Source organism: Solanum dulcamara, chromosome 2 (genome assembly GCF_947179165.1).
Source record: "Solanum dulcamara chromosome 2, daSolDulc1.2, whole genome shotgun sequence".
NCBI lineage: Eukaryota > Viridiplantae > Streptophyta > Magnoliopsida > Solanales > Solanaceae > Solanum > Solanum dulcamara.
In genome coordinates, this window is record NC_077238.1 from 1,030,102 (window position 1) to 1,041,241 (window position 11,140).

The window sequence follows — 11,140 nt, forward strand, 5'->3', positions numbered from 1 at the left end:
GTTATAGGTATGTTTTGATTCTAATTAATACTTTTCAATACATTATTATTATTATTATTATTATTATTATTATTATTATTATTATTATTATTATTATTATTATTATTATTATTATTATTATTATTATTATTACACATTGCCAGTCTCGAATTTGGCTAGAAGTGAAGAGTCGTCGAAGGTTAATTTTTTAAAAAAATCTATTTACCTTGCAAAAATAGATATAATTAAACTTGCATACATCTTATATACTATCTTCAGACCGCATGTGGGATTACACTAGATATATATTATTATTATTGTTTGTTCTTCTGGAAAAAAAAATTGAATATTTTTTTTTCATCACCCCACCCCCTCCCAAAAAAATTAATTTTGTCTTTAAATAAAAGTTTTGATTTTTTTGGACCACCCCATCCCCACCCCACTCACCCCCCTCCCCCGTCAAAATTAATTTTGTCTTGAAAAAAAATGTTTTGAATTTTTTTTGGTGTTTTGCACTATCCACCCCTGCCCCAACCCCACCCCCTCCCAAAAAAGAACAAAATAACCACCTATATAAGGGTGGAATTGTCATTTTCACTTCTTTTTACTGTTGTGAGCCTCGAAAATTACACCTGACACGTTGTGTCAGGTTGAATTCGCGTGTTTTTTGCTAAAGAAATAGATAGTTAAAGGGCCTATTTGTGTACTATGAAAGTTGAAGGTTATACTTAAAATTTGAAGCCAAGTTTATGGGTCAATTTATGTATTATGTCATAGACTTAAATGATGATATCAATATTGGGTATCTTTGCACTTGGGTTCTTTAGATGGAACCATACAGGCCCATACCATTACATATTCTTGGACTTATGGCCCATACCAATACACAGTCTTGGGCTTTTGGCCCATCCCAAATTTCATTTCTCTTCTACTACTACATTGCTTGTGTGGCACCTTGTTGGTCCAAGTCTATATTGAAATTAGTTGAATTCATTAACTATATGTTATATCCTCTACTTATGCTAATTTTCATATAGAAATTAAATTTAATTAATATACAAGAATTACTTGATAATGGCACAAGAAGAATAGAGATTTCAATGTGTTTTGACATGAGGATTTCGAAAGAATAGATTAAAATGTATTTGAGACTCAATTATGAAAAAAGAAAAAAGATAGTAAAAACAAGATATAAATGTGAGATTTGAAATCCAATTTTATTTATAAAGCTATACTAAAAAAATATAATACAATAAGATTTTTTTATAGCTCGAGAACACATATATATCTAAATAATTTTTAAAATATATTAAAATTAAAAAAAATATAAATTCACGTGAACTCATACCGCTAATTTACCCGTAGCTTTATATTAATTAATAATAGTGAATAAAGGACAAAATCGAAATGCATAGAAGTTGACATGCTAACACGTATACCAACATTGTAAAAATATCTCAAATAACATTCATATATATATATATATATTTATTTATTTTCCCAATATTTTTAAAAATTTATTTATTTAATTGAAGGGATCTAATGGATAAGGTTCAACCTTTGCGGTGATCCACAGGATTGAAGTACCCACAATTAACAGAAAAAGACAAATCATTTTTTCCAAGAAAATTTTCCCCAAATTTCAAATTTTGCACATTTTTTGGAATATTCGCATATATGTATATATGTTCATCTTCATCATCATAAATAAATCCTAAGAGAAAGAAGAAATTTTTTCAACAACCCATTTGATATCAACTCTCAATTTCTCAGTTTGCTGAAAAGGGTATGTTCCATTTTGATTTCAACTCTCAATTTCTCCTTTATTGCTCAGTTTGTTGAAAAGGGTATGTTTTCTTTTTTGTGTTTGAACTAAGTTTCTGTTTGAATTTTCAGATTTGCCTTTTTTGCTCATTTGTAAGTCAAACTCTGTAGATCTATGGGTTTTTTATTGTGGGGTTTCGTTCTTTTCATGTTTGCATTTGTTTAAAATGTTATATTTGGGGGAATTGTGTGTTGTGTTATGGAAATATTGAAGTTTTTCTCATTTTTAATGTTGTTGTGTGATGACAAGTGGAAATATTGAAGCTTGTTTGACTCCTAAGTGAATTTTATATGAGCAAAAATTCCTAGATTTGTTGAGATATAGAACAATATATAAGTTTATTTTGCTTGCATATTCGTCTTTAGGCCAAATCGATATGTAATTATGGTTAATAATTGTTTGTTGGTTAATTATGGAGATTTGAGTAAATTTTGAAGTTTTTCTGATGAACATTTTCAATGTTGTGTGATGACAAGTGGAAATATTGAATCTTGTTTGACGCCTGAGTGAATTTAATGCGAGCAAAAGTTCCTAGATTTGTCGAGATATAGAACAACATATAAGTTTATCATGCTTGCATATTCGTCCTTAGGCCAAATTGATATGTAGTTATTGTTAATTATTGTTGGTTGGCCAAGTTAGGAGATTTGAGGAACTCATTGTGTTCCTCACTTGTGGCTGACACTGGGTTTGTTGCTGTTGTTGTTGAGGAACTCATTGTGTATTTAAATATTTTATGCAATTTTTGAAGTTTTCTCACGCATAGTTTGTTTCCTTGAATGTGTATTAATACTGTTGCTACATTTGGTTTGTACATTGCTATTTTGTTGTTGCTTTTCTTTGCATCGGTTACATTTCTTTTGAGTCGATGGTCTATCGAAAACAACCTCTTTTCTTTGCGTTGGTTACATTTCTTTTGAGTCGATGGTCTTTCGGAAACAACCTCTCTACCCCTCGAAGGTACATATAAGGTTTGCGTACATCATATCCTTCTCATTATCCTCCCCATACAAGTGTGATTACACTAGGTATGTTGTTGTGATGTGGAGTGGAAATATTGAAGTTTATTAGACTCCTGAGTGAATTTAATGCGAGCAAAAATTCATAGATTTGCTGAGATATAGAACATCATTTAAGTTTAACATGCTTGCGTATTCATTCTTAGGACAAATCGATATGTGATTATTGATAGTAATTGTTGGTTGGTCAATTAAGGAGATTCAAGGAACTTTTTGTGTATTTAAATGTCTATTACTAGGGATGGTCTGGTTTGGGTTCTGATAAGATCTTGTTATTTAGAGAAGTGACTATTAGATTGTTTACTAAAATGTTATCTTTTTCATTATAACCATAGTTAGTACTCCGTTAAAAGTGATTATTCATGCTGTAACCAAGCATTGGTTCTGTTAGAAACGAATTATAATTAAAAGCCTGATTAAATAGGTAAAATAATCAAAACTGAAGCGGCACTCCTAGTAATGTCTGAAGATGGGTTTCCTGTAATATATATGGTGAAATTTGGTGAGTTTGGTTGAAGCTCCAAGTGCCATGCTTTCGTATGCCTGGACTTGGAGAAACAAAAAGAAAATAGTAGTAAGATACTATGGCCCTCAGTTTGTGAATCGGAAGAATCATGCCTACAAGGAAGACTATTAATTTGCTATGAATGTAGTGAATCTGCTATTCCGTTTAATTCGTTTAACTTGGGAAAAAGCAATTATTGTACTTACATTATGGAAGGAGGTACATTATATTTCTTGTTGGAGTTTGATGTGTTATTATTTGGACGTGGTAAAAGATCTGATTATGATTTCTTGTGACTGTTAATTGGAACTTGTTGGGTGCACGGTAGTTTATGATCCTGAACTTTTGTTTTTCTGGTAGGACCTCTAATATCATCATTGGGGCTAAACTTCTGCATTGTTATCTATCATGAAGTACCTGGAATATACCCCTCTTGATCGGTAAGCTTTGACATATAACATTCAAATAAGTACTGAAGATCTTTAATTGTTTCATCACAGTGAATTATTTTATTTACATGAACAGGATAAATGATTTTCTAAGTCATGTGAATCTTGGAGAGAGAACCATTAAAGGATGTCTCGAAGCGTACTCTTGTAAGTGCTTTTAATGATCTCCAAGTAGACAAACCCCTTGCTTCTGGAAAATCTCATGATGCAAAGTATACTTTTGCTTATTCTTTTTTAGGTAAACATACTGGAACAGATAAGAAAGTATCGTTTAGTTTGGAGAATGAGGTAACTTCGATTCATGAATATCTTATCTGTCACGTGGTCTTTTCCTCTTTACCGAGGGTAGTTTGGGCAATCACTGCACAACACTTAATTTCTCTACTATTTTCAACACTATATTATGGATCTCGTTTTGCATGAAGGGTTGATTGGTGAATGAAAATTGCAAGTTTGTATTAACTTTATTAAAAGTTTTCTAAAAATGAAATCACATGTATTGAAGTATAAAACAAAAGGCCTCTTTTATTATCAAGCGCCCACCCAGGGAAGGGGGGAGGGGATTATGCTTCCTCAAGAGGATGTAGGTCCATACGTGTCGCTTGCATGATTTTTAGTATAAATGTTATTCTTTTTCAAAATACTTGACTGTTCAATGGGTACCTGCTACCTCTTACAAGCGTAGGTACCTGGTTACTCTGCACAATAAAACTTAGCAAATGGGAAGAAATCACATAGTGCTTTTTGATTATAAATTCTTCTTATTTTGATATCTACTCTTCTGTCCTACATAATTAGCAGTCCAACTTTCGACTTGAGAGAATGGAAGAGCTTTGACGCATGAAGCATTATATTGTGCTTATCATGATGTTCCCATTCTTACATCTCGTTTTCAGTCAGAAAGATAAAGAAATTTACACCTTCCTCCGAATATGTAGCTAATTAGAAGCTTTTTTATGCTCATAATTGTATATTTATAGACTGCATCCTCCCTCGTGTTGCTGAAACTTCATTTATTTCTTGTAACTTCAGTTGTTTATGACAGCGGTTCGATTTCTTCTTGTTTCTGTACGAGTAGCTAATTAAGTTTCTTCTTTTGGGAGATCTTAAAGTAACTTTTGGTTGCAGATTTTTGATTATCTTGGAAAATCTTCGGATGCCGATTCTTCTTCTCCTGTTGAATATCTAATGTGTAGATCCAGGTGGTGAATCCAGACCTATGGCTGGAGTTTTAAGTCTGAAACAAGTGTATATTGGTTCATAATGCAATTTTTTTCTAATTTTGCATTCCAGCCGGAAAACGTTGATATATCTACTCCTTACTCTCTGTCACATGTATCCAGATTATGACTTCAGGTAGGTCTCCAACTTATGTTGAAAATAATGTTTTTATATTTGTATTTACTTAAAAAAAGAATAATCCTCTCGTATTTGTAATATAAGCTGACTGGGTGGATTATGGGTAATGCCACTGTCAGCTTCTTTGGCGACGTGGCATCCCGCTTTATAATCCTTCTCTTACAGCTGTGGGAGTGTTGTCAGATGGTTTGACAGACAGTTTAGATCACTGTTGCTCTTGAAGGAGCTGAGAGTTCAAGTCTCTCCATTTCCCAATACAATACTCAAGTTGTCTTGTCTGTCTTCTGGCTGTATGTGTATGCAGTTTATCCTTTTTTTGCTTTGACTTGCCAACTTTCTGGTTTACAGTGCAGTGAAAGCCCACCAGTTTTTCACTGAAGAGAGCTGGGACAGTTTTAAGCAGATATTTGATGTCTACATGTTTGAGGCCTCAAAGGTTATTATATTTCTGTTCTTCTGCTACTAACCCATGTTTGTTACAATTATATGTTGGGAAGATATTGGCAATTGCCTTGGTTGTCATGTTGACATTTCAATTGAAATCATCTTCCCACCTTTAGTTTTACTTGATTACGTTGTTTTGATTAACTAGCATGCAACTCGGGATGAGATAACTAATCAAACAAGGTTGTGCTTTGGATCTATGCCCTTAACAGGCCAAAATCAGATTAATTGCCTTTTCTGAATAGCATATATGGAGTAGTTAGATGATCAGATAAAGGAGGGTGCAACTACCAAGATTTTAGCAGTTTGGAAGTAGCAGGAAGAAAGATCATTAACAGTGATAAACTAAAATGTTCCTATTTGAGAGTAACTCCAGCAAAGGGATAGAGGGGACAGGGAGGTTCAAAGTGTTAGGTGTTTTGTTTTTGGTTGTTTGTTTATTTCTTTCCTAGTTGATTAAGCCATGTAGGGAATGGGCTTTGCCCGAGGTGGTGTAAGGTGGTGTTTTATACTCATTACTTCATCAATAAAATACTAAAATTTAACCCAAAAAAAAAAAGAGAGAGATGATTAGACTATTCTATCTTTTCCTTGTTTTCTTGGGAAAGGGTAGTGAGTGAGTTTTATGTCGCAATGGAGATGTCATTATACTATATTCGTTTCAAGGCTTAGCTAAGTTATTAAAGAGAGAACTTCGAGCTTTTTGTTTAGGTATTCTATGATTTGGGTTGCAGGAATGGCTTGATGCAAATGAAGGCAGTGCTCTGCTTGAAACCTTTTACAAGGCTTTAGATGAGGTGAGGTATTTTTTATCAACATAAAGAGAATACAAAGAGGGAACATGGTCAAGTTGCTTAACTTATTAGCAATGCAGGTTGTAAAAGTTGCTGAATGTGAAATCTACACTTACAATCCGGAGGCAGATGCAGATCCGTTTCTCGAGAAGGGAGCCATGTAAGACTTTTTATATGAATATATCCTTTTTACCCAACTCTTTTTTAACTGCATCAATTTTCTGTGTGAGCTTCCTATTCTTCAACTATTTCTCTTTGTTCCGTTTGATTGGTCTATAGACCAGAAACTAAGCTTGATAAAAAGCCTCTTATAGAGTTTTGACTTTAAAGCTGTAGTTCATGGTCATTTTCAAATTAAAATACTGCCCAAACAAGTCATGCAACACTTTCAGTGACAAGATTTTATTACTGGTCAAATTTCTTGTTATGCGTGGTAGTCCATCCATTAACATAAGTCTTTGCATCTTTTCCAGATGGTCTTACCACTTTTTCTTCTACAATAGAAGATTGAAACGTGTCGTGAGTTTCCGCTTCAGCTGTGTGAGGTGGATACTTAACCCTTCAAATATTCCAGGACGTAAGATTCTACTTTTAACTACCATATTTAGGCCTAATCAATTACTGTTTATTGCAGTAACTTGGTTGGTGAAGGACATCTATTAGATGACTCAAGTTTTGATGAAGACGGCGAGATATTCGATGGCATGGACATGTGAATACAGCATTTTGTTCATAGTATGTTGTTAGTGTCGTAAATCCTTGAACCTTGTATCAAATTAGTGGTGTACAATTTGACAGTAGGTACTGAAACTATATCGTAAATAAGCATCATTCTTGTCTCGTTTGGAGGTTGAGGTAGCGACTCTCGTGCTGCTTCTTGATCAGTCGTGTATTTTCTGTTCTCTGTCATGAAAGATTTTACATAGTTATGGTTGGCATTACTGCTGCCTTACTCTTAAGTTCTTTTTGTGTTTGATGAATTCAGTATTTCTAGTTCTATCTTTCACTGCCTTTTGAGGCATTCTTTTTGGTTCAAGCTATTAGTGACCAACATTTTGGTTGAGAGAAACTGACAGAGGAGTTGTCGCCTGATTTTTTCATCTTTTTTCTTATGAGTTAACTTTTGGGTTGTAACGTTTACAATTTAGTAAGTCAGAAATTGTGAGTCGTATAACTAATAATATTACTTATGTAAAGCAATTTACTGACAGACATATGGACTAAGGGGTCCACAAGCTTGTTTAAAAATTAGTAAAGTGTTCGATGTTTTACGTGTGTATCGAGTTAATTCATAATAAATGTACATAAAAAGAATATATTTATATTATTAAGTACAAAACATGAATAAAAACAATGTAAAATTTTTAAAATAAAAATTACAACTTAAAATAGGTTCGTCTTTAAGATAAAAATTTGTGAAAGAAAAAGTGTACGTTGAAAATTTTCTAATTCTACTGAAAATATTGACAATAAATAATTAATAAAATTGCATACTTTGAAAGATATATATTCTAACACCTTGTTTGAATGGTTGTTACCTGTTGTATTGTATTGTTAGTTGAAATATAATGTTTGTTTTGATTGTTACTTAAATTTTATTATATCGTATCGTTTAAATCCATCGTTAGGTGACGACGAAAAGACCTATTTTATGTAATGATCGATTTGGTGTAATCAAGTCATTACCTTACTATTTTCTTCTCATTTTGTCTTTATTTATTATTTAATAAGAGTAATTATATTTCATCTTTTTCCTACCATTTCATCGCAGCTCTACCTCGTACCCTACTTTTCTTGTAAGTTTATCATTTAAAATTAAAGATGGGTGGCATTATGTAACGACGGAGAACGATACAATTTATCCAAATGTTGTCTTCATTAAAATAATACAGTACGATATGGTACAATACAATATAATATAATAAGATAAATTATAAAACAATACGTAACAATCATTCAAACAAAGTGTAAGAAAATTACACAATAACTAATGTATGATTATAAATAATATTAATCTATAGATTACGCGCTCAATAACAAATAAAAAAAAAGAACATACCATAGATGAGAAGACAATTTCTATTATTTTTTTGAGAAAAGACATAAAGTGACACATGAAGTTGTCCCAAATTTTCAAAAAAATATTTTAACTTTGCGGGCGTTCTATTATTCCACAAGAACATTTCAAAATCATAATAAATACACACTTTTTGCATAGCTTGTATTCTCAAAGCTTGAGCGTGTCTCTCACCCCCAATTAATAATATAATTACTTATTTTTTCCAATCCATTTAGTAAAAATAGAATAAAATCCTGACCCGCTCTATTTAACCCTAACCCCCTTTCAGATTTTCACTCTACTCTTTTTTTTTGATGATCAAAACCCTAAAGCATTTCAATAGTCAAAATAAATTTACTTCGTGGTGATAATTTCTTGAATTATGGAGTCAAAACGAAAAAGTGAAGGCTCACATGTTAATGATTTCTTGATTTGAATGTAAATTTTGGTTTAAAAAATATTCTTTTTATATAGTAGTGTTCAAGAGGTATGAATTGAGATGTGGAAGATCCATTGGTCGAAATTTCTTGAAAGAAGATTTTTTAAAAAATCATATTTGTAGTGGCTTGTTGTTATTTTCTTCTTGTGCTATCTATTATTCATGTTTATATAGTGTTAGTTTAGGACTACTTTGAGTTTGAATGTTTTTTTTCATTGATTTAGTTTTGAAATTTGTTTACAATTACTTTCAGAATTTGCAAATTAGTTGATTTCATAACTTTTAAATAAAACAAGAAAAGAAGAAATTGAAGCTAGCTAGTAAAGCTAGATAAAAAATTCGTTGAAGATGGAAAGTTTTTTTTTTTTATCGTAGATGGAAAGCTCTTCAACATCTCTCCATGGAGGTTTTGGAGAAGATGGAGAAATGAGTCTTTTAATAAAGAAGAAAATTCAAATTGAAAGTGCCACATGACATTTTTACATTGGTTTTGGGGTGTATTTTTACTCTTCCGGCGCCTATCATGTGTGAGAATACAACTATTGTGAAAATTGGTTAAAAGTATTTGTTTATTATGATTTGATTTGGTTCCATGAGGTAATAGAACTCCTGCAAATTTTAGGTGTCTTTTCGAAAATTTAGGACAAATTCAGATATTACTTTATGTCTTTTCTCTATTTTTTATATACGGCATAACCTACTACCTCTATAGATTGAGCGATAAAATTTGGTTATAGCTACACAATGGTCGTTTGTTCACTTCATTTTCTTTTTCAATACACTCTTGTTCATCCCTTTTGAATCTCAAAAGAAGCATAAAGATGTTCATGCGAAGCACGTCATCAAATGAGTCCAAACTCTTGATATATCTTTAGAATATGATTGAATTCAAATTATGATCATATTGTTGAGATCGAAACAATAGAATATCGAGCGGAAGCTAACAAAGAAACTTTGAACAATGATAATAAAGAGAAATTATAAAAAAAAAATCAAAATATATTAAATTGATTTGGTCTATTGACCTACATATATGACAGATACAAAATATCCACTACAAAGTACTTCTTTAGAGGTTGATGCTATTGTATTATTGTAAAAAAAAAACAACCTAATTTATAAAAGTCCAATCACGTAAAGGAAACTAAGAGGAATTCAGCAGTCAAAAGGAATTGAAAACTTACTAAAGTATGTGTTTGAAGTGTTGGCTTTCAAAGACTTACGAATTGTCGTTGAGTTGAAGAGACAGTACAAATTAAATCTAAAATAGTTCCTAATTGAACTGAAACTCCTTAGACAATTAAAATGATATAAAAATAAATAATACGTAATAAAAAAGACTATTTAGTGAATAATACAAAATGATTGAGAGAAGAATCTCTTTACACTATTATATTATATTATTGTAGAAAGGAAGGACTCTCGACTTCAATTTTTTCGTCTTCTAAGAAAAAAGTTATTTAAAAATGAAAGATTTTTATTTTTTTCATAAATTATTTACCAATATTAGAACAACATAGGTTCTAAATAAACTAAACCCATACCAATGATTCATCTAAATATGAAAGATTTTTATTTTTTATTATTTAATTATAATAATTTTGAAACAATCAACGATTCGTTTGCAATTTAGAGGAATTGGCCTCATTATTACTGTAAACAATGACATATATTTTTTTTTATTGTAGTTTGATTAAATAACTAATTTGTTTAAGGTGAAATCATTTTTAAAAAAAAATTCCTACTATATTATAACCACTTTTGCTTTATTACATAATATCTTTCCACACAATTCTTTTTATGAAAATAAATTTATGCATCTTAAAATATAGTTTTGTTAACTTAAAAATAATTTCAAAAATTTGAATATTTAATTTTAGATGTCTTGGATTCTATGCGTGAATTGGTATTTGCTGTAAACTAAACATAAGCAAGACTTTTTAATATTTTTTTTTCATATATTTTAGGAGGCTAGATATATTTTCTTATCTACATAAAAATACAATACAAATTAAAATAGTATTACCTTTTCATTAATAATATAATATGCCTGAAAAATACTATTCTACCTTTGATATTTGTATACTTTTCCCTATAATACTTTTATTGCCTATTCAGCTAGATGTCTTTTTACCTTATTAACGGGAATACATTATTCCTTTAATTTCACTTAATAGTGATTGTTGCAACAATTTCACTGATATTGATAATAACAAGTATCAATAACAGTACAACAAACTTCCAATTTTGTTGTATATTGGTAGCACA

General features: G+C 31.1%; 1 protein-coding gene across 2 annotated transcripts; it reads left to right on the forward strand.

Moving 5' to 3' along the window:
- Window positions 1-1,563: 1,563 nt before the first annotated feature.
- Window positions 1,564-7,333, forward strand: LOC129879886 (uncharacterized). Of its 2 annotated transcripts, none has more exons than XM_055953615.1 (11): window positions 1,564-1,765; window positions 3,689-3,768; window positions 3,854-3,924; window positions 4,016-4,065; window positions 4,906-4,979; window positions 5,071-5,133; window positions 5,485-5,572; window positions 6,315-6,377; window positions 6,455-6,534; window positions 6,848-6,919; window positions 7,009-7,333. In XM_055953615.1, the coding sequence occupies exons 2-11, from the start codon at window positions 3,737-3,739 to the stop codon at window positions 7,088-7,090; spliced, it is 675 nt and encodes a 224-aa protein (XP_055809590.1). In that variant the 5' UTR covers window positions 1,564-1,765; window positions 3,689-3,736; the 3' UTR covers window positions 7,091-7,333. The 2 variants fall into 2 exon arrangements, with proteins under 2 accessions (XP_055809590.1, XP_055809591.1); XM_055953616.1 differs by lacking the exon at window positions 1,564-1,765 and adding an exon at window positions 1,808-1,826.
- The last annotated feature ends 3,807 nt before the right edge of the window (window positions 7,334-11,140 follow it).

Coding starts and splice junctions, on each gene's coding strand:
- LOC129879886 (XM_055953615.1), top strand. CDS start 3,737: ATGAAGTACCTGGAATATACCCCTCTTGATCG. Junction 5,573..6,314: donor ACATGTTTGAGGCCTCAAAG/GTTATTATATTT, acceptor TTTGGGTTGCAG/GAATGGCTTGATGCAAATGA. Junction 6,378..6,454: donor TTTACAAGGCTTTAGATGAG/GTGAGGTATTTT, acceptor TTAGCAATGCAG/GTTGTAAAAGTTGCTGAATG.